The following is a 24,112-nucleotide window of genomic DNA, read 5'->3' on the forward strand; positions in this document are numbered from 1 at the left end:
TTAATGTGTGTGTGTGTGTGTGTACGCGCAAGTATATGCATGCGTATCTTATGAGTAAGTAGGATGTTCAGAAATTTGGGGCCGGAGGCTTGTTAAATCATGTACAGAATACAGAGGCAAGAAAAACTGGAGAGAAAAGGCTTTACGGGAACTGCAGCACTCACCTGCATGTGAATGCCGTGTCTGATGAGACTTCTCTCAGATGCCATTGAGCTGTAATATCAACTGCATTGTGGGGCCAACCTCGTGACAAAAATGTAGCTATGGAAAAAGACACATCCTGCACCGCCAAGACCTGGGGGAGGCTTGCTAAGTAAAGCAAGCATGTCTGCACATTCCGGGACAGCTGTACCATTGCCAGCTCAGGCCATGGTGGGAACATCAAAATTGTACCTTGCTGTATCCCGCACGGTAAAGGAACAGCCAAGCTGCCATATATATATATAGAGAGAGAGAGAGCTTTCCATCAATTCTGGACCCTGTGGGACATCCACATTCAGACTGGCAGGCAGATACTAGCCAATCAATCAGACATCATGGTAGGAGACAAGGGCCAGAAAGCAGCGGTGGTGAGAGATGCAGCAGTGTCAAGTGACATCAACAGGAAGGAGGAGAAGCTGGAGAAGGAGCAGGGCCTGAAGGAGGAACTACAGAGGATATGTAAGACCAAAGTGGTCCCAGTAGTGGTAAACGTACTCGTGACTCCTAAGCTTGGAGAGGGCTCCAAGAAATCCCAAGAGCAACATCAGATCTCTCTGTCCAGAAGAAGGCAGTGCTAGAAACAGCTAAGACACTACGTAGAACTCTCAAACTCGCAGGCCTCAGGTAGAAGACTCGGGATTGAGGAAGGTACGTACCACTCGTAGGGCTGAGAAGGGACATTTTTAATAAACTTTACCAAACGTCAGACCCCCATAGATCAGGGGTGTCAAACTCCCATCGTCACAACATGACTGACATGATATATTGTGACTTTTTCCCCTTCCCTAAACCAGCACGTGACTCATCTAGCCCACAGGCCAGGAGTTTGACACCCCTGCCATAGACAATTTACAACATAAATTATATTAAAATTTTGAGTTGGTTACCATTCTATTCCATTTGATTCATGACCTTTGAATGTTCCTAAGTATAGTAACGTTTTCTCTGGAGGGAAAAATAAAACCCCTGAATAAAACATACTGTGATTGGCTAATAAGGCCTGACTTTTGGTAGCCCGTACTTGAGAGTTCAACACAGTGGTGGGTTTCAAAAAAAATTTCGAACCTACTGTGGGTGTGGCCTCCTTTGTGGGAGTGGCTTGCCGGCCATGTGACCTGATGGGAGTGGCTTGCCGGCCATATGTTCTCATTCTCTCTCTCTCTCTCTTTCCTTCCTTTTGTCTCTCTGTCCCTTTTTTTCTTTCATCTCTCTCTCACTTTTTTTCTTTTTTTCTTTATTTCTTCCTTTCTTTCTCTTTCTCTCTCTGTGTGAGTCTGTGTGTGTGTGTGTGTGTGTGCGCGCGTGTGTGTGTGTGTGGTGGGTTTCAAAAAATTTTGGAACCTCTTCTGTAGGTGTGGCCTGCTTTCTGGTGGAACCTCTTCTAACCAGTTCAGTAGATTTGACAAACCGATTCTACCGAACTGGTAGGAACCCACCTCTGGTTCAACACAACCAAGGAACCAGGAGAGGGGAAAAAAATCAAGATTCTTCTGGAAAGAGATATGAAACTGTGACTGGAAGAACATTTATATAAAATATTTTTACTGCCTTTTACTGCCAAGTGAAATGGTTTTGTCTGATATGGAGCATCATGACATCGAAACCTGCTAAGCTGAGCTGCATCTGTTCAACATCTCCCTCTCCCAACACAGAGAATTCATGTAAAAGGCCTATTATCAGAGAATAAAACTTCTCAAATGAGTACTGCCAGATTACCTCTGCCCCACATTTGCCCACAGAACAGGAGAGCAGGAGATGGTAGAATTAAGAAGACACCACCATTTCCATTTAGGATTCCTCAGGTTGCAAGGGACTGAAGCTTCCCATAGGCGCTACAAGGAGGCATGATGCACCCCACTGTTGACATCTGAGAGAATCCACCCATCAACCCTGAGGCAAAAAAAGCTTCCCCTTGCGCTGTCTCTCTCCCGGTCCCCTTTCTTCAGGCATCCACACAGGGTCATAGCTCATCCCGGGCTGTCCTGTCAAGTGAGGACTGGAGCACGTCTGAATTCCTGGCTTCATTCCTCAACTCCTGCTGCTCCTTCATTTTCTGCGACTTGGCCCGGTCCCAATCTGTTTTGACCTTCTCATTGTTCCACACCACAGAGGTCTCTGTGTCGCTGACGTAACCATCATCCCCTGTGTAGTGTGTTGGATAAACCAGCAGGGGCTCCACTGAGAAGGCCAGCAAATTCCGGTTGTCAAAATGTTCCATGTATTCAGTACTGTTGAGTAAGAAATGAAAATCCGATCAGAAAAGTGCTCTCCATGGATTTGGGATTGCTACAAAATGCACAACTGAGTTAAGAAGCAAGTGTAGAAAACTACAATATAAAGAAGATATTTGGGGTGGGGGTGGGGATTGGCTGGAGGGACAAAGGGGCTGACAGGAGTCACAGCTCATATTCATTTCAAATTAACAACAAGGACAGTATTATCTCTTTCCATGTTTTTGTATAGAATAATCACATATCAATCACCTTTCTGTCTAACTATATGCAGTGGCAGATTAAGGCTCGCTGGTGCCCTAAGCACTGACAAATCTTGGTGCCCCTCACTCCTTTGTACATACTGTACAAATCTTCATTAGTTTTTTTTTTCTCTTTCTCAATTTTGTGGAGCCCCCTTCGGCCTTGTATCCTAAGCACGTGTTTAGTCTGGTTAATGGTTAATACACCACTGACTATATGTCAAATCAGCCAGGAAAATATTTCATAAGTTGAAGAGAATGAACATTAATGTATACCTTGAAGGTTCAATTCATCCCTCCCCATCCAGAGATTCAGAAGGATGGTGCTTACTCCTTTAGGAATTTCTCACCAACATTTAAAGTACTCTACTTGGTACATGGAAAGTTTTGGTTCAGATTTCCTCTGAACTTACTTAGTAATTAGGACACCTGTGCTCTAGAACAGTGTTTCTCAACCTTGGCAACTTGAAGATGTCCGGACTTCAACTCCCAGAATTCCCCAGCCAGCATTCGCTGGCTGGGGAATTCTAGGAGTTGAAGTCCGGACATCTTCAAGTTGCCAAGGTTGAGAAACACTGCTCTAGAAAAATCATGATTTTTCCAAAAGACAAATGTTCTATAGAAGAGGTTCCACAAATCTACAGTGCCGTTTAGAACCGATTCCAGCTCCCTCCCCCTCGCCCGTCTGGCCACACATCATCAAGATGAAGAGTGAGAGGAGGAATTCTGGGAGTTGAAGTCCACAAGTCTTAAAGCTGTCAGGTTTGAACACCCCTGGGGGTTTTTTTTTCTAAAAGGTTAGGGGTGCAAGGGTCTTGTAACTTGACAGCTTTAAGACTTGCACACTTCAATGCCAGAGTTCCTGAGCCAACATTTTGGTTGCTAAGCAAGAGCATTGTTAAATGAGTTTCACCATATTTTACAAGTTGCCCACGCCCACCCAGTCACATGACTGCCAAGCCACTCCCACCCTGTCACATGGCCAGCAAAGCACTCCCACAAAGCAGGCCACACCTACAGAAGAGGTTCTAAAAATTTTTGAAACCCACCACTGGTCAGGAGGGAGAGCAAAACTTTATATTTAAGGTCCATCTGATAAAAAGCTGAAAGCCAGTATGGTGAACTATTTAAGATATCAGAGTAGAAACCGAGAGACCATAAGTTGTAGTCCTATCTTAGACCCAAAGCCAGCTGGGTAATGTTGGGCTAGTCGCTTTGTCTCAGCCCTAGGAAGAAGCCTATGTCAAATCACTTCTGAAATCTTGCCAAGAAAACTGCAGGGATTTGGTCTGGTAGTAGCCAGGAGGCAAGTCACAAAAGAAATGAATCAATAGTTACGATATTCCACTTGTGTCCATTCTCAAACAACACAGTAATCTAGCCCCCCCATCTAACCAATTCAGGAATGGACAGCCATATCTATTTAGGAGCTTTCTCTTGATGTTTCTCAGAGCAGGCAGTGATAATGCAAAAGGGACCAAACCAACTCATCCGGTCTGCTTCTAAAGGGCCAAAACAGCTATCGACAATGGCTTTTATGCTGCCAAATCTCAATACAATCCTAGGGGGCGTGACAGCCAACCCATGGCAAGTGTGCCAGAGGTGGCATGCAGAGCCCTCTCTGTGGGCACACGCCATTGCCAGCTGCTCTTCTGGTTTCAGTGCATGCATTTGCGTTGTCTAGCTGGTCTTCGCGCACCCCAGAGCGCCGGAAACACGAAGTCCAGGTGATCTTTAGGTTTCCGGCCCTCTGCCGTGCACAAAGATCAGCTGGCCAACCTGCATGCATGCACTGGAAACCCAAAGGCCAGGTGACCAGTATGCACATGCGTACTAGTCAGCTGGTCTTCGGATTTCTGACACTCTGGCGCGCATGCGTGCACACAGGCCTTCTGATTTGGGCACTCGGTGCCGAAAAAGTTTGCCATCCCTATCCTAGGGGATTCCAGGAGCTGCACAAGTAGGGCAAGGAATGCTAATTGCATGGCCCATCCTGTCCTACCAGATGAAAGTCATAGGAGGGTATCTTTTAGTTCCATTATAAGAAGTACAAAACCGTGACCCGTCAAAACCGCGGACGACAAAATCGCGCTCGACGAAAGCGCGCATTTGACGTCATCACAGCGCGACAAAAAAAATTAAAAAAAATAAAATTAAAGCAGTTAGGTTAAGGGTTAGGTTTAGGGTTAGGGTTAGGTTTGGGGGGGTTAGGGTAAGGTTTTCGCTTTATTTTTACATTTATCGATCACAGCGCAATGTTTTCGTCGCGCTGTGATGACGTCAAATGCGCGCTTTCGTCGAGCGCGATTTTGTCGTCCACGGTTTTGTGGTGGAATCGTACAAAACATATGCAAGCTTCCTTAACGTTCCCGTTTTGTTTGGTTTTGGTTTTTGACGAAAAGGCCAGCCTTACACAGGGTGTTTGTCAAACATGACTGGAAGAAACTCATCCACTGGCAACATTTTGGAGAGGGGCTCAGCATCCAGCAGCTTCTTGGCCCCTTGGAGGGAGATGACATAGCCCAGGGTCCAGTAGGAGTAGTCCGCTTCCACCAGATTGCGGATGTGGGGCACAGCTTTCTCTGGATGCTCTACCTGCATGCGCTTCCGTCCAATGTAGCTAGAGGGGGATAGAAAGCAAAAATTCAGGAAGAGTGGGCGTAACGTACGTGACATTGTTGTTGCCTTTAAAAGGATTAAGTAGATGCTGCCAACCACTGAAGAGCTCCTTTTGAACACTGTCTTGATTATTGATAACTGCAACGGTGGAGTTAGGATTTCCTGATAACGCATCAGGAAAAAGAAGCAATCTGTTCAAAGCCAAAGGTGCTTTTTCGAGAGGCAACAGGACTGTCTGATAGAACGTCCAATCTCCTCTTGAAAAAGCACCTTTGGGACAACCATGACCTGGATGACTGAGAATCTCCATAGACATTTAAGTCTGTTTAGAACTCAATTGCCAGCCTCTCCTTTCCCTTAAGGTAGTTATTAGGTTTGAAATTAATATGGTTTCATTCATACTTTTTATTAATATTGGTGCATCTACTTACACTTTATTCTGTTAATTTCTCACAATAAAATTGTTTTTAAATAGTTTTAATTGCTATTTGACTGTTGTAATGACAGTGTAATCATCATCTATGGTGCTACTCCTTCAGCAAAATGTCCAGAAAATTGGTTGTCAACAACCTTATTTGGGTTCCAATTCACATGTTTTGAGCTGCAGTCTACAAAGAGGCTCTGAAATTCAACTTATACAACCCCATATTAGAATTCTTCCTGTTCCCATGTGTGAGTGAAACTGCCCTAAATTAGTTTATGCTTTAATTCCAAATTTCAGCTGGAGCCTTCTTAGAAAAACTGCATTGCTTTGTCCCTACTGTGGTTGATTTTAACATTTAAGGTGCTGTTGTGGCCCAGCAGGAGCTGTTGGAGCTACAAACAGACTCCGACAGCGAGGGGCCTTATGAGTTGGCTCTGGAAGATGTGGAGGACACTGGACAGGGTTCCGACTCTGAGCAGGGACCAGAGATGCTGGTTGGCCACCAGGAGGTGCCTGAGGCATGGAGCAGCAGTGAAAGCCAAAGGGAGTGTGCCCATGCTGTCAGGCCTTGGAGCAGTGGGGAGGAGACAAGGGAGTTGGTCCTGGACGCCAGGCAACGGCGGGCAGATAGACGCAGAGAACAACTACGCAGATACAGAAGATAATTGGACCCAGGTGGCTATAATTAGGCTCCTCTCAAGAGAGTATATAAGGAGAGACTTTGGGAGGAGACTGTTTGCAGGATTCAACTTAATTACCAATGCTGGAGAAGCTCTTGTGTATATTTCTTATCTTGGAAGTCTGGATTGTTGCCAAGGTCTTGTCACTGTGTTGATTTACTGTGAATAAATTGTCTAGCAGTAATCTTGTCTTGGAGTGCCTTGGTGTATGGAGAGGGGGGTCAGAACAGGTGCCTATTTTAATCACATCAAGTTCAGCCACCTGCCGCCATAGTTCACCAGTTCACTCATTCATCCCCCAATGATATAACAGATGAGGTTGTATACTTGCACAAGCAAGGAGAAAAAGAAATAATGTTCTGGTGGGAGTTCTACTGCCAAGATTTCCTAGCCAGCAGCAACCTCAGCATGTTTTGCACTCACATTAAATCCCAGTCCAGGCCCTCTTCCTCCAAGTCAAACATGAGGTTCATCATGCGCCGTTTGAAGAAGATCTCAAAGCGTAGGTCATCCTCAAACACCACCGATTTCTCCAGGCCTCTCTCAACAATCTGTCAAACCAACGGAATGATGCTTAGCTCCTTTTCTGAGGATGCAATGAATTTAACAGAGACATTCTCATCTTGGCTTTCCCAACAAGTTTAAACCATTCAGCTGCTCCCCGCCCCCTTATTTCCCAATTTCAGTTCAATAAATGGGCTTGGCCCACTTTGTTCTGACACAAAGGGTCTTCTGCAGACCATATCTGTCAAGAAATTTCTGTTCAGGAGAAGTAGTTTTCCTGCCACGATCCTCCCTCACCCATTTGACCTTCTGAAAAGGCCTTAAAACCAGGCCCTGTCATTGGCTTGGGGCCCTGATAAGGACACTCAATGCTGAAAGTTATTGGTGTGGTGTAGTAATAGAGATGGTGCCACCTTCGCGCTATCTGTGCTCTTGGTTTTAAATATTTATTTAACCAATAAAGTAATTTTAATTCTTTTTTATATTTATGTTTTTATCAAATTGTTAAGCTGCCCAGTTTGGAAAGTGAAAAGGGCACATATAAATTTAATAAATACATACATAAATAAATCAGGGTTCCGTAATCCAGTATCCTCCGGGAAAGGCAAAATTACATTTCTCTTCATTCCTAGAGCTAATACCTAATGTTGCAAGGCAGCATACCAACTAATTTTTATTTTTTTATTTATTACATTTTTATGCTGCCCATCTACCCTATAAGGGGTTTCTAGGTAGCTTATTTATTTATAAATGGATAAGCTGAAAATTCATACACTGGTTGAGCTTTATAGTAAGGAAATTGGGGAACATTCAGAATAGGGAAGATTAGGGTACCCTTGCTCACTACATTCATGTCAATGGTGGGATTCAAAAATTTTACTACCGGTTCTGTGGGCGTGGCTTGGTGGGCATGGCGTGGCTCCGTGGTGGGCGTGGCATGGCTCGGTGGGCGTGGCAGGGGAAGGTTGCTGCAAAATCCCCATTCCCTCCCAATCAGCTGGGACTCGGGAGGCAGAGAATAGATGGGCAGTCAGAAGTGGTATTTACCGGTTCTCCGAACTATTCAAAATTTCTGCTACTGGTTCTCCAGAACTGGTCAGAACCAGCTGAATACCACCTCTGATTCATGCATCTTGCAGTTAAAAACATTGGGGCTTCGATTTGTCACTGATGGGATAACTTGACCTGGCCAGTAGATGGCAATCTAAACCAAGAGCTGCAATAAGATTCAGATCCAGTGAATTAGTTCCTCTGTTTCATGTATTCTTCTTGTTATTTTGGCAGACAGTAAGAAATCCCAACCACAGTTTGGCTTTTCTGCCAAAAAGAGCCAACACCCCAGCAGTGAGAGTACACCATCTGCAAAGGTTCTTTTCAGTGCTTACAAGCCTTAGCCTGAAGCAGCTGCTTCTTCCGTTAACGTCCCTGCCTCCCTGCCCACTGAAATAGCTGACACAATTTATGTAGAAGACAACCTGAACATCCTAGATCAAAGATATTCAAATTGCTCAAATTAAATTCATCCATTTTAAGCTGGTGTATGACTATAATAAATATTTCATCTGATTAAATCCATTCACTGAAATCCTGATCCTCATTCCACAACACGAAAGGCTGGATTCTGGAAACTGGTTTTGCATCATTTATTCTGTATAATTTCGTTTCCTTTGCTAGGCAATGGAACGATGCCGAGCTCTGAATCCCCAAACTCTGGTGAAATCCTGCACAAGACTCTTGTTCTAAGGTTTATTTTTAAGTACTCAATAAGCATTGCTACAGAGTGGCAGGCTTAATCAAGTCACAGACAGTTTTTTTAAATGAACAATGGAGATTTTGGGGGAATTGGATATAGGGCTATCCCAAGGCCCCATAGTTCTCACTGCTTGTCTTTGTATGTCTGTTTGCAGACACATACCAAATCCTTTTTAAAAAAGATAATGGTTTCTGGGTTTTACTTTGCAACATAAACATCGTTTACCTCTTTCCAAATTTTATAGTGACTGAGGAAGCAACCCAATTCTCCCTTTGTGAGTGGACGTCCATGGTATGGGTCCTTGTAGCCTGGCAACATCTTGATGCCCATGGCATTCACTTGGCTGTTATTCATTGCCCTGAACCAAAGAGAATTAAAGAGAGAAAAAAAGGCGTAATTGACAGGAGAGGCACTACTTGAGAACTGGATGCAAACCCAGCATAGTTTAAATTTCCACCTCTGCCGCAGACGCCTGCTGGCGAAACAAAAGTAATGATTTGCAGGAAAGCAATTTTATCTAGATCATCCTGGGAATTTTTAGAAGGTGTCAAATCTACATATCTCAACTTCAGATGGAGCAGAAGCTTCCCATCAGCATAGAATTCTTCACCCAAGTAGTAATCTCAATGCAAAATTCGACCTGTGTGCTATTACTCCACCTGAAGATCATTTGCCAACCACCATCTGCTCATGGGCTGGAGCAACAAGCTACTGATTCTTTCAATTCAGACAAAGAGAAGACGTTGCTGTTCATCAAATTAGATGTGCCCCAAACTTTTTGCTCTTTATGAACTGTGTCGCTCCAAAAGGAAACTTTGGCCCAGAAGTCATCACTGACTTAGTGCTTCTAGCAACCCCAGAAAAGCATCTTCCATGGGGAAAACTTCTATAGCGCCACCAATTTGTCACCTACACCACAGAAAGGAAGGAGATGGTCTTCCTATCTGCTGATTGAGATAAAAGCAAGGAAATCAGCATAGAGTTTTTCAATACAAGCAAGCTGGAAATCTCTCCCCTAGATTTGAAGTACTTGTTCTAATTGATGCATGCTTAAGGGTTGCCTACTTCCATTCGTGACCCGACAAATGCGCGCACGACAAAAGTGTGCTGACAAAGCACATTGCTAAAACCACGATGTCATCAACCCGCCGACAACAGTGCGTTGACAGAAGCGCGATTTAAGTTAAGGTAAGGGTTAGGGTCAGGGTCAGGTTTAGGGTTAGGTTTAGAGCGCGCTTCTGTCGGCGCGCTGTTGTTGGAGCGCTTCAGCGCTCATTCGTCGGTGCAGTTTAGAACTCGCGGTTTTGTCACTGTGGTTTCGTCGGGCATGCTTTTGTCGGTCGCACTTTTGTCGGTGAACCCTCCCATTGAGTGATCTAAGAAGCTTCAATCACTGTGTGATTGAACGTAGGCTCCCTATTCTATTCTATTCTATTCCGGGGACAAAGTCGTCAAAAGCAGCTTTGTGTTCCCCAGCAAGGCTTCATGTGACGACGGCACTCACTTCCCATCCACGGCTTCAACAATCTTGCAATCAATCTCCTGCTCGTAAAGGGCCTTCAACATCCGTTCCCGTCGATCTTTCCGACGTTTGAGGTTAATCATGAAAACCTGGGGGAAAGCAAAATGACAACGTGGTAAACAGAACTACAGAGCAAAGGACACCCTGGGCAAAACTAACCGTTTAGTAATAATTAGGTAGAGGAATTCCACAGGAATAGGCTTCCTACCTATTTCAGCAGCTCTGGCTGGTGCTGGTAATCACTGAAGTGTCACAGCTTTCCCCTTTCCAATCCAGAAATCTTCCCAATGCAGCAATTTATTTGCAGGTGTCGCTTTTATGCAGAGATCCTCCCCATTCGAGTTCAATGATTATTATTATGTGTTTAGTACAGGTAGCCCGAGTTTAGCAACCACAATTAGAATCAGCAACATTCATTAAATGAAGCAGTCGCTGAGTGAAACCATAGCTATGCTTATGATCTTACTTCAGCTTTCCTTTGCTTTAAAGATCTTGGTTCTAAAAAACTGGCCTGTATGTATCCGAATTTACAACCTAAATGTTGGAGATGTGATTGTGTTGATGCTATATATTACCATATATGGTGGACTTGTAAAAAGGTTAAAGCATTTTGGATAAAAATATGGTGGATTATGCAAAATGTTCTTTAAAAAAGGATAAAGTTTACCCCTCAGTTATTCCTGTTAGGTATAACTACTGATTGTACTGTCATAGAGACTAACTTGATTCTGCATTTAATAACGGCAGCAAGACTGTTGGTGGCGCAATACTGGAAGAAGGAAGATTTGCCTACTATTCAAGAATGGACATTAAAGGTTACAAATTTAGCAGAGATGGCTAAAATATCAGCATATCTCAAAGACCACTCAAATAAGAAATATAAACTGGAGTGGAGAAGATGGATTGACTATATTCAAAATAAATACGGGACTAAGAAATTCCAGATAGTTTATGACTGAAGAAGCAAGGAATTATATAATCTGTTTAGAGTTAGCCTAACAAAAGAGGAGTTAAAGCTCAAATGAAAGATGATACTAACTTTTTTTTAAAGTTTATTTTAGAACATCTTTATTAAAGATTTATACCCTGTATTTGTTCTGGGAAGTCGGGGGGGGGGGGAGGTTGGGGGGGTTGGGTTCAGGTGGGGAGGGTGGGGGAGGGGAGGTAAATATTTGTAAAAGCTTTTTTTCTTTTCAAAAAAATCCTATCCTATTTTTCATCATAACTGTGAGTTGTCACTAACAAGGCAATCACTAAACAAGGACTAACTGTACTTCCTCCTAAGGATGGCAGACCTATATTAGAGGCATTTTACACAAATATTCCCCAACCTGAGATCTAATTATATAAAATCCAAAATATCTAAAGTACTCCTTGGCAAATTCTAGCAAAGAGAGAGGAATCAAATCCCCACTCCCATCTGTACGATAAGTACTTTTGTTTCTACACGGAGACCACTTCTAAACTTCTTGCTTGATGTGGAAAAGAATGAAACCTTGATTTTGGGTTTTACTGAGTAGACCGAAAGATTGTTACAGAAATGGCTTGTTTGTATTATTATTAAAAAGCAAAAAGTTGTGATTTGATGTTAATGCCTTATTTTACTGTAACAGAGAAAGCCAGGAGTCAATGCTTTATTTTTCCTTTTCCATTTTTCTTATCTTTCCTTAGTTCTCTTCCCCTTTCCACAACCACCACCACCACCTCCCACCGCTTTTCTATTTACGGTACTTTTGTATTTTTGTATTTTATAATATTTTATAATTCAATAAAAATGTTAAACACAAATCCCCACTTCGATCTGGCAACACGGCTCAAAAACGTAACATTTTTTGAGACATAATTTTAATATTTGGTCATGATTTGGGGAGCTAGGTTAGGCAAATTAAGTTCCACTGATTTGTCTGTCCTAATTATTTATTTATAATTTTTATACATGTATCAGAATTCTTATTTTCTTTTTTTTCTGGAAAAGTTTTTTTTATTTTTGTTCTCTATATACAATTATAGGTATACATTCACATAGTTATTATTCTTTTTTACATTCGTCATTCTTATACCTTTATCATTCCATTTACAGGGTTATAATATACCATTTGGGTTGCTTTGTTTACCATCCCTCGCCTGTTTTGACACCTCCTTCTTTTCCCTTTCTTTTCTCTCTCCCTCCCTTCTCTACTTTCTTACTTCCTCTCTCCTTTCCTTTCCTTCTTCCCTTCCCTCTCCCCTACTCCTCTCTTCCTCTTCCCCTTCCAAAATGTATCAGAATTCTTTATTTCTTACCTCATCAAATCCCATCTTATCTGGGATTTTGGGAAGCAGAGACAAATACCGAGAAGGTTCCACGGGAGGATTCTTAACTGTAGAGAAAGTCAATACAGTGAGATGCAGGGTCTCTTCCAAGGAGACATTTTATTTTTAAGGAGAAGCAGCTACTTCCAGATTCTTGGTCCAATTTTAGGCATAAAGTAAGTAGACCAATTAAATCCTTCTCTATGAATGGCAATGAAGTCAAACAGCCCATGAGGCAAATTCAGATGAGATTTTTTAAAAAATGGATTTCCTACTCAAAAAAATGAATTTTTAACTTCTTGAAGCTTGGGACTCTACTCTACACCAGGATTGTAAACAGAACTTCAATGCGTACAATAAATTAAATTATGTACAAATAGCAGTGAAATTTTATAGAATGTAAAATACAAGTAACATAAAATTATGTCAATACATTAAAAAAAATCCTGTAATTGAATAATATTTTTAGTAGAACTAATCAAAATGATACAAAAGAGAGTATGTACAAGTGTGTTTTAAACCAAATATATTCCTATTTTAACTCAACCTTATGTCAGTACTTCATTTTCTCTCACATTCTGTCTAAATTTCTCACTCAAAATGTGGCCGTAATTTTCAGTGTAATTCATAACTGAATAGAAATTTGAACGTAGGCCTCTTCAATTTAGGAAGGCTTTTAATGTGGACTAGAAACTTTGACAGACACAAGGCCTACTTTTTCATTTGAAGATATATATTACCAAAAAGGCTACCCTTCCATAAAGGGGGAAGCCTCAAACTGCATGGAGAATTTATCCTTAAAGATCCTTATTCAATACTTTTTCACAAAATACTTTCCTCAGACTGCAGGTTCTCCCTTTTCAAAACATGCTCCTTTAGCACAGACTTCCATAATGTACATCACAAAATTTTCTCTTCTTTATCTTCCTTGATTCAAACTGGTAGCACCCATTATGTTTTTCTCATATCTCCCTGTTCACTGCCTTCCTACCATGTGAAATTACTGTATTTTTCGGACCATAAGATGCACCGGAAATAAGACGCACCATGATTTTGAAGAGATAAATTTAAAAAAGGTTTTTGCATTCTGCTGGCCTCCCAAACCCTCTGCACGCCTCATTTTTTTGCAAAAAAAAAAGGGTGGGGCATGCAGAGCTTTGGGAGACTTGTGGAATGCTCCTGAGGGCTGGGGAGGGAGCAAAAATGAGCAAAATTTTGGCTTTGGGAGGCTTGTAGAGTGCTCCTGGGGGCTGGGGGCCAGAAATGGCCCCTTTTTTGCTGTCTTTTTTTGCCCTCCCCAGCCCTCAGGACCACTTTGCAAGCCTTCCAAGTCCTCTGCATGTCCATTTTTGCAAAGGGGGCAGGGTTTCATTAGGCCAAAAATACTGTATTCAGTGTATAAGATGCACCCAGATTTTCACCCTCTTTTTTGAGGGGAAAAGGTGCATCTTATACTCTGAAAAATAAGGTATGGTTTTATTCAAACCTGCATGAATAAAAATCTATCCAATAATAAAATTGAATATCATCCCTTTGTAGAGATGTATAGACAAAACAATCAAGATACATTAAAAAAAAACCTGATTCTTTTCAAAGAAAAGGAATACATGCCATTCATTTACCGCATGCTAAATAGTTTCACCTAAAATTAATACAGGAAATCCCCCACTTACATCTGGTCACCTAGTGAACATTAGAAGTTACACCAGATCTCCCCAGGATTATTTATGACCTGAATTCAAAATTCCAATGGCCACCCTTCCCGGGATCATATGATCACATTTTGGATACCTGGTAACTAGCCTGCATTGATGGCCATTTGTCGTGTCCACAGTTTTTGCCAAAAACTGGCATTTACTTTGGTTTCTGGCAAACACATCTATTATGGACAATGGATTTGCTAAATGACCACAGCATTCACGTTACACCTATTAGATTTGTTTCACCACCAAACATTGGTGCTGTCACCCATTTAATGACTAGAATGACTTCCTCTGTAATTTGGATTCAATTATGGTTATCAATTGGAAACTACCTATATTGCAGTTTATTTCTAAGCACAATAATAAAAGAAGCCTCTATATATTACACACAAAGACAATGGAACATTAAAAGCAACCTCCGCTGATTGTATAGTGAAGTCTATTAAACTACAGAAATGCTCGAAATAAACAAAGAGGGGAATGTCCATTTATTAGTTTTATTTTCCAAAAGGAACAAGTCTTTGGGGGGGAAATTCCAACATCCCAGAGCTTGATTTTTTTGCTCCCTGATGGTCTTCCAGGTTTCATGTGCAGAAAGGCTTGGATATCTGAAAGCTTCTGAGTAGCCTCACTAATTATAGAAAACATCCTTTGAAAAGACTCCCTACCTACTGAGCTTCTCACTCAATAGGGTGACCTGTTGTGTTTAGACTTCATGAATTCAATATAAACAGACAAAGGCGGGGAAAGAGAGTGGGGCATATTTGGCATAGTGAAGCTTCCTTTCAGTTCACAAAACAAACAAGTTATCAATGAAAGGTGACTGTCCTTTGAGCTAGCTCCTCTTCCACAATGACTGTATTTTCTCATGTAGTGGCAAATTCCCCTTTAAGGGCAGTTGAATTTTATAAAAGGACCGTTGTGGAGCCAAGGACATACAAAGAATGACTGTGAGACATCCCCACGAGGAAAATTCAACCGACTCAGACAGCCAAGATGGTGGGTTGCCTCCCTGGCAACAGAGGACATTCCTAGGATACAGCCAGACTGTCCAATGGCTGCCATGCTCTCTGGCTGGTAGATCTGCCAACTGGAGGTGGTGGAGGAATGGGATTGGCCGTCTACAGAAAAAGCTTGCCAAGCCCTTATCTAACCCATTGCATCCTTCCACTGATAAGCAGGAGTAGAATTATACCAAACAGGAAAAATAAAAATCTTATCAGCCATATAAGCATGAATAAACAACTCAGCTTTAATAATAATAAGCCTAAACTGCAGCAATGCCAGGTTCTTATTCCTTGATTTTAGTCCAGTGGCCACGTGGCATTTTCTAGAACAGAAGTGAGGAACTATGACCCCTTTAAGACTTGTGAACCATGCTGGCTCAAGAATCCTGGGAGTTGAAGTCCACAGGTCATAAAAGGGCCATTGTTCCCTGCCCCTAGTTCTAGAAGAACCCATCACAATAGGGCTGGCTATTTTGCTCTTCTCTAGATCAGTGTTTCTCAACCTTGGCCACTTGAAGATGTCCGGACTTCAACTCCCAGAATTCCCCAGCAAAGGTTGAGAAACACTGCTCTAGATGAAGCTTCATAACTAACTTTGTATTGGGGAAAGGTGATGCTTCATCAAGGTCCTGATTTCCTTAACTGCAATTTTCCCCTTCAGTTAAACTACAATTGTACAGCACACTCACCCATGACCTCCAGCTGTACGTGCATGAAGCTCTCAATTTCGTCACGCAGGGTGCCATGAGATCGTAGAGGCACCGGGAGAAAGCCATATTCTTCTTTGTTGCACACGTACATCTGAACTTCTACACAAATTGGAAAGGGTGGAAGAGTGAATGAACAAGAGCAGATGACACAAAGCAATACAAAATCCTTATACCCTTTCCCTTGGCAGGACTGGTCAACATCATGCTTCATCTCTATTTAATAAACTCGGGCAAATGATTTAAAGTTATTCCCACCAGACATTAAAAATAAAAACCTCTTCACTCGGATTTAGGGGGGGTAGCCAATACAACCCAAATACAGACGCTACCATATTTCTCCCAAAATAAGACCAGGTCTTATATTAATTTTTGCTCCAAAAGATGTGTTATGGCAGTGATGGCGAACCTATGGCATGGGTGCCACAGGTGGCATGCAGAGCCATTTGTTAGGGCACACAAGGTGTTGCCGTGTCAGCTCCAGCACACATACGCATGCTGGCCAGCTGACTTCGGCCTTCATTTCGGACCGTTTTTCACCCTCCAGAGGATTCCCTGAAGCCTCCGGAGGGCAAAAAACAGATCTATGGGCAACCCAGAAGTTCAAGAAGAGACTTCCGGGTTGCTCATAGGACTGTTTTTCGCCCTCTGGGGGCTTCAGGAAAGCCTCCTGAAGCCTCTGGGGGGGCTCTGAGGGGCAGGAGAGGCCATTTTTACCCTCCCCAGGCTCTTAGAAAGCCTCTGGAGCCTGGGGAGGGTGAAAAACGGGTCCATTGTGAGCCAAAAGCAGGGGAAGGGCAGGGGTTGGCGTGCATGCACGGGGGCTGTCGCGCATGCATGCGCATGGGGGTGTCACATGAATAGAATTATGGGTGTGGGCATGACAACACATGACCACCCCCTTGCGCTCCCCTCACTTTTGACACATGATGGCAAAAAGGTTAGCCATCACTGCGTTAGGGCTTATTTTCCAGTTAGGTCTTATTTTCAAGGAAATACGATAGTTGAATAGAGAACCAGAATTGTTAAGGCTGGACATGAGATGCCATTTCTGCAGGAGGTCATCACGCAAAAGTATGGTGGTGGGGGGGGGGAATCACTTGAAAACCTGTTTGTTTGGGGACTTTTAGCATGGCACACAAAGAACCCCACTGGCACTGAGATGTGAAGATTATAGTCTCTAAGATTTTTTTAAAAAATGCATTTGCAGATTCCCAATCAGCTTGGACTGATTGATATTTTTTAGAGGATGTCCTAAGCTGAATTGAGTCAGGCAGCAGATATCCATGCTGCTCTTCGCTAACCATTCTTTGCCCTTGCTGTTGCCACTCAAGTCTCACAGCTGTCTCTCACACACACGCACACCTTCATCCTGCTAAAGCCAAAAGGGTAACTGAGAAAATATAAAAGTTGTTTTGGTAACTGCATTTCCTTTTTCTTAGAAGGAGATCTGCAAGGTTTTAGATTCCAAAGCAAGACAAAGTAAAGCCATCACTTGTCAGAATCCTGCTGTTCACAAGTGGGGGAGAATAGCCCCAAACTGCTGAATCATCTCTCCTATGACAGCCTTCCATAAGCTGAAGGAGGATGAGAGTTGTGACACCCCAAGAGAAATGGGGAAGACTGTCCAGTTGCAAATGGACAGGATTGAGGCTGAGAAGCCAACTTAGCTTGGGATAGACTGACAATCATACCCCCAAAGCTCTGTGGGACAGCCCTTCCATTCAAAGAGATGGTTAATCCTAACAAACAATGTCTCTGGCTCAGCTCCTGAAAAAGGGGTGATGCTTGTTCAGTAGATTGACCAACAGGGCTGATGATGCTCTCTTGACCAAGGAAAGGCAGCATTTTTCTCACCTGCCTGCCTGCAGGCAAAGGCAAAGACGATGATATCATCAAAAGCCCAGGTGTAATCTGGGTGGGGAGGGTAGAAAACAAGGTTTTGCGAAGCCTCTTTCTGTAGGTTGATGAGAAACGTAGAGTGCACCATGGGTACAGCAAAGCAACCACGGCGATCCCTCTTCCGGATGGGGATGTAAGCAGGGGTGCGCTTATAATAACCCTAAGAGAAGGAGAAGGAAAATTCCAGGTGAGCTTTGCTGCAAAGGGACACAACTTAATGACTCTTGTGACAGCAGCAATTGGAAAAGAAATGCAAAGCCTCATCATAAATGTAATTAAATAATATTTTAACACTAATCTTAAGAATACGTTATCTAGCACGTCTGTCAGCAGACATCAACAGGCCAAATGAAGCTATTGGATGACAATGTTCAAAGACCCTCTGGTTAGCCATCATCTCTAAGGATCTCACAATCCAGGGCTACGTCAGGAAAAGGAGAATCTGCTGCAATTCCTAATTTCATTCTGGAGTGGCCTACTGACCTTATGAGGTCTACCTGAGCAAGAATGGTGGGGTTTATTTGGTATCCATTATCGGTAAATTACTTTGCAATGAGGCAGTGCAATCAACCGTGCAAGGTCTCCTAGCATGGGAAATTACCCTTGTCTACTGGTTTTACAAGCTTGCAGTTGACATGGGGCGTTCAGAACAGGTTAGGGCTCTTAAGGCCTATTGCCAATTCTGCTTCCCTGTTAGATGGACTATTAGTCATAGTCATAGTCACTTTATTTGTATGCCGCCCTTTTCCCTGGGGGGACTCAGGGCGGCTCACAGTTCAAAAAGGGGGGGGGGGGAAGGAAAAAAAATTTACAACATAAAGACACTACATCATTTAAGAACACAACAGTCATACAATTCGAGTGGGGTTAGAGTCTTTAATCCCAGGCCAGCCGGGACAGCCAGATTTTAAGGGCGGCGTGGAAGGTCTGGAGGGTGGTGAGGGTCCGAATCTCCACGGGGAGTTCGTTCCAGAGGGTCGGAGCAGCCACCGAGAAGGCTCTCCTCCGGGTAGTTGCCAGTCTACACTGGCTGGCTGATGGAATTCGGAGGAGGCCTAATCTATGCGATCTTATCGGTCTAGTGGAGGTAATTGGCAGTAGGCGGTCTCTCAAGTACCCAGATCCAATACCATGAAGGGCTTTGTAGGTGACAAGTAGCACCTTGAAGCGCACCCGGAGATCAACAGGCAGCCAGTGCAGCTCACGGAGGATAGGTGTTACGTGGGTGAAACGAGGTGCACCCACGATCGCTCGCGCGGCCGCATTCTGGACTAGCTGAAGTCGCCGAATACTCTTCAAGGGCAGCCCCTTGTAGAGCACATTGCAGTACTCCAGCCTAGAGGTCACAAGGGCACGAGTGACTGTTGTGAGGGCCTCCCGGTTCAGGTAGGGATGCAACTGGTGCACCAGGCGAACCTGGGCAAATGCCCCCCTGGTCACAGCTGACAAATGATGTTCAAAAGTCAGCTGTGGGTCCAGGAGGACTCCCAAGTTGCGGACCCTATCTGAGGGGCGTACATTTTGACCCCCCAGCCTGAGAGATGGAACACTTGGCCAATTCGTGGGAGGGAAGCACAACAGCCACTCGGTCTTATCTGGATTGAGCACAAGCTTGTTAACCCCCATCCAGTCTCTAACAGCCTCAAGACCCTGGCTCATCACATCCATCGCTTCATTGAGTTGGCACGGGGCGGACAGATACAACTGTGTATCGTCCGCATACTGGTGGTATTTTATCCCGTGCCGTCGGTTGATCTCTCCCAGCGGTTTCATGTAGATATTGAAAAGAAGGGGGGACAGGACCGAACCCTGCGGCACCCCATACGTTAGGGGCCTAGGGGTCGATCTCTGTCTTCCAACTAACACCGACTGCGACCTGTCCGAGAGGTAAGAGGAGAACCACCGTAAGACAGTGCCTCCCACCCCCACCTCCCGCAGTCGTCGCAGAAGGATACCATGGTCGATGGTATCGAAAGCCGCCGAGAGGTCAAGGAGCACCAGGATGGAGGCATGGCCTCCATCCCTGGCTCTCCAGAGATCATCAGTCAACGCGACCAAAGCAGTTTCTGTGCTGTAGCCAGGTCTGAAGCCTGACTGGAACGGATCAAGATAACTGGCTTCCTCCAAGGACCGCTGGAGCTGAAAGGCCACCACCTTCTCAACAACCTTCCCCACAAAGGGGAGGTTGGAGACTGGACGATAGTTGTTTAAAACGGCCGGATCCAAGGATGGTTTCTTCAGGAGGGGTCTCACCACCGCCGCCTTTAAAGCGGGGGGAAAGACCCCCTCCCATAGGGAGGCGGTAACAACCGCCTGGATCCAGCCTCGTGTCACCTCTCTGCTGTTTACAACCAGCCAGGAGGGGCACGGGTCCAGCACACATATGGAGGCGCCTACAGCTCTCATCGCCTTGTCCACGTCCTCAGGGGTAACAGCTTGAAAATCAATCCAGCGATGGCTTACCAGATTATCCCTTAGTGCCTCGGCTGGTTCTGCAGAATTGGAGTCCAGGTCCGCCCGGAACCGAACAACCTTGTCTGCGAGGAATTGGACGTAATCCTCAGCCCTGCCCTGCAGCGGATCGCCCGTATCCCTCCTATTTAGGAGGGAACGGGTTATCCTAAACAGGGCGGCCGGGCGCGACTCGGCAGACGCAATCAGAGAGGCAATATGTGTTCTTTTAGACGTCCTGAGTGCTCGAATGTACTCTCTGATGCAGGTTGTTAAAAGTGCTCGGCTCGATTCGGATTTACTGGACCTCCATAGGTGCTCTAGGCGTCTCTTTCGGCGCTTCATCTCCCGGAGTTCCTCAGTAAACCAAGGAGCCCTCCGGGATCCACTGCCTCGGAGCGGCCGTAGAGGCGCAATCCGGTTAAGAGACTCCGTCGCTGCCAAATTCCAGGCAGCAACCAGAGTCTCCACCGGACTGCGGGCGAGAGTATCGGGAATAACCCCAAGCTCCGTCTGGAACCCCAAGGGGTCCATAAGTCGCCTGGGGCGGTACCACCTGGTCGGTTCCCCCTCCCTACAGTGGGGGTTTGGTCTCCGAAAGTCAAGCCTCAATAGGTAGTGGTCTGACCATGACAGGGGCAAGGTCTCACTACCCCTCAGACCAAGATCACAATTCCACTGCTCCGAGAGAAATACGAGGTCAAGCGTGTGACCCGCTGAGTGGGTTGGTCCCCGGATTACTTGGGTCAAGCCCATGGTTGTCATGGAAGCCATGAACTCCTGCGCTCCATCAGAGTGTTCACCGAGCGAAGGCAAATTGAAATCCCCCAGAACCATAAGTCTGGGGAACTCAACTGCCAGCTCGGCTATCGACTCGAGGAGCGAGGGGAGGGCTGCTGCAACGCAGTTGGGAGGCAGGTACGTTAGCAGCACACCCACTTGACCCTTGAGGTCCAACTTCACCAGCAGGGACTCACACCCGACAAGCTCCGGAGCAGGGATTCTACGAGGTGCTAGAGACTCTCGGATAACAATGGCCACACCCCCACCCCTTCCCTGAGCTCTCGGCTGATGGAGCACCTGAAAACCCTCTGGGCACATCTCTACGAGGGGGACTCCTCCCTCCGGGCCCAGCCAGGTTTCAGTAATACATGCCAGGTCTGCCCTCTCGTCTAAAATTAAGTCCCGAACGAGAGGAGCCTTATGAACTACAAACCTGGCATTTAGCGACAGCAGCCTGAGACCAGGGTCCTGATTACTCGCGCCATCTGGCCTTGGAGTGGGACTCGTAGGGCCGGAAGGAGGGATCTCTATAACGTAGCGAGCCCTCCTTCCCCGGTAATGGCCAGCCCTAAAGTCCCCGCCATATCTGCCCCTCCCTGTTAAGACCGTAATGCTCCGGCCCACTCCCGTGTCCGTGGTCCCCCTACCCACCCCCATAACTCCTGCGTGCTCCGGCAGGCCCTTCGAATCAAGCATCCTGCGGCTGGGATTGACCCAGGCCCCCCTAATACTTCTGCAGAGCACTCAGTATAGCGGGTACCTGGATAGGGCCCCAGCCTACTCAGACATACACAATCACAGCACCATTCACTCCCCACTAACAATTTAAAACACAGAGAGAAATACAACAATTAGTCTCTTGAGTAGCAATAAAGTCCTTAGGACTTACAGGAACTGGTGGAATTGGACATTCATGGATGGCTGATCTATCAAGGAGAATTAATCTTGAAAATTCATTGTTATCTCCAGAATGGAGATGGCATGCATTCATACACCATATGCGGGGAACCACAACAAGAGAATGCTACGAGTCCAGGTCTGGCTTGGAATAGCTTAGAGGTATTTGGCTAGCCACTAGGAGGAACAAAATACTGGATTAAGAGGACCCAGCAAAACTACTATTGAGTTTCCATCCAACAGTCATCCTGAGGAATCCCTGGTAGTCATGAAAGCCACAGGTGAGTCCAAATAGGTAACTGGAGCCAACTTTAGTCAGTGAGCATTGGATTGACCTTGTATTTTATTGGAGAAAAGGAGAAGGCAATCTGATTAGGTCTACATTGCCATCATTGGCTGTCACCTCAGCTATCCCCCCCCCAAAAAAAGACTTCGAATTCAGCCATAGCTTCTGAATCTGCATACCTGTGAGGTCATCCCGCACCAGAAGTTTGAATAGGCTGCTCGCGAGTCCAGCATTGGGGCCACGATAGTCTTGTTCTCAGCTATCAAAAGGCCCAGGGTGTCCGGGTTTGTTAATAGATTGTCTGCATCCATAAACTGCACAATGGAGCATTAAAAGAAAGCAAAGTGAGTTCGACATCAGCGATTTCTACTGATGGTTACAAGTTTCTGTAATAACTGTCAATATGTAATCTTAACTGACCCAGTACAGATCAAGGGAGTGATTGAGACATTGAGCTAAGAGCAGGGAGACTCAAATGAAGTCCATCCTTAGTCACCATGGGTTAAACATACGCCAAACTGGTCTTGAATCATAATAAAGATACTATTGCTATTCTTACTACTACTACTATTACATGCCTGTGGACCAATCACTTTTCTCAGACCAAGCTACCTCATGCATAGCTTTTCATTAGGCAGTAACTGGTGTGGAAACAAAGGGTTACAAATGCACAGAAGGATCTCTCTCTTCATATGCGGAGTAACAGAAATACATGATTATGTTGCAGTTCAGCTGTAGGGAATGCCCTGCACAGCCTGTCCATAAATCCCAGACAATGAAAAATTATTCAGGGATGATGCAATGTAACCAGAGCCCTGGCTCTACTTCCAGAAGCTCAGTCACAATGTGCACAATGGGACTTCTATCAAAATAAACCTGCCAGTTCAACAGCAACAAAAAACCTCAAAGAAACCTGCCAGCAGATCCAGATACAAATACTGTAGGTATTACTACTTTTCATGCATTGGCAGAGAAAACATAATCTGTATTTAACCTCAGTGAGAAAGATCCATTTATACAAGTTATCCAGTGCCAAACATTTCTGGGCTGGAGACCAAGTCTTCATTTCAAAACGGAAGTATCAGTCATGACCAGCCAAGAAGCCGACCCCATCAAGGCCAGCTGTTCTACTGGCTCCACCCTATACTCTGAATTTTCATGGCAGCTGCTCTTGTTGGGAGAGACAACACAGAAAAGGAATGGGAGGCAGGAGGGGAGAACACACAATGGACAGGCTAAGGAACCTCAATTGCATTCACAGGCCATGAAGTGTCAGACCCAGCCAGCTTCAGAAGGCAATATCCAAACTAAAGGAAAAACAATCAGCCATCAGCCCTGAGTGATATTAAATTCCACATATTGTGAAAATTAATACCGCATAGTACATGCGCTTGTCATACTCTACATCTGATAGCTTTTGTTTTGGATGATTTTAACGGTATTTCAGAAAACATCAAATGGGCAAAAGTAGTGAAGTTGTAAAAAGCACCATGAACAAAGAGGGACGATGACTAACGAACAAAGAGATGACAAGAGTTTTTAAATTTTATTCCCATCTTCCACCCTCAGGCATTTTCTATCTCCTTCACTCTTTCTTTTTTCTGCATGGCAAAAAAAAAAGGGCATCCTGGTTGAAACTCACCTGGATGAATTTGGCTTCCCAGCCAGTTAAAGAAAACAGGTAAAATACAATACAAAATAGAAGACTGATTTCAAAAATATCCACTGCGTTCCAATCAAATATATTTATTCCTCTCCAGAGCCAAGATCTAGAATTGGTTAGGAAAACTAGTCTCCTTCAATTATTTTGGATAATAATTCTTATAGTCCCCTATTGCTGGCCATACTATTTGCAGCTAATAAGAGCTAACTGCAAAATAACTGCAGGCTACTAGTTCCTTCCCCCAA

At 44.5% G+C, this 24,112-nt stretch overlaps 1 protein-coding gene across 1 annotated transcript in view; it reads right to left on the minus strand.

The window, feature by feature from the left end:
* Positions 1–1,612: 1,612 nt before the first annotated feature.
* Positions 1,613–24,112, minus strand: part of COLGALT1 (collagen beta(1-O)galactosyltransferase 1) — a 28,206-nt gene continuing 5,706 nt past the window's right edge. The window contains exons 4-12 of the mRNA XM_032211413.1: positions 22,384–22,518; positions 17,743–17,947; positions 15,868–15,987; positions 12,460–12,536; positions 10,159–10,265; positions 8,880–9,012; positions 6,821–6,948; positions 5,088–5,294; positions 1,613–2,429 (exon numbers count right to left, since the gene is read on the minus strand). Coding sequence (XP_032067304.1) covers positions 2,162–2,429; positions 5,088–5,294; positions 6,821–6,948; positions 8,880–9,012; positions 10,159–10,265; positions 12,460–12,536; positions 15,868–15,987; positions 17,743–17,947; positions 22,384–22,518 — 1,380 coding nt within the window. The 3' untranslated portion in view covers positions 1,613–2,161. The remainder of the gene's footprint in view (positions 2,430–5,087; positions 5,295–6,820; positions 6,949–8,879; positions 9,013–10,158; positions 10,266–12,459; positions 12,537–15,867; positions 15,988–17,742; positions 17,948–22,383; positions 22,519–24,112) is intronic.

Source organism: Thamnophis elegans, chromosome 2, assembly GCF_009769535.1.
Source record: "Thamnophis elegans isolate rThaEle1 chromosome 2, rThaEle1.pri, whole genome shotgun sequence".
Lineage (NCBI taxonomy): Eukaryota > Metazoa > Chordata > Lepidosauria > Squamata > Colubridae > Thamnophis > Thamnophis elegans.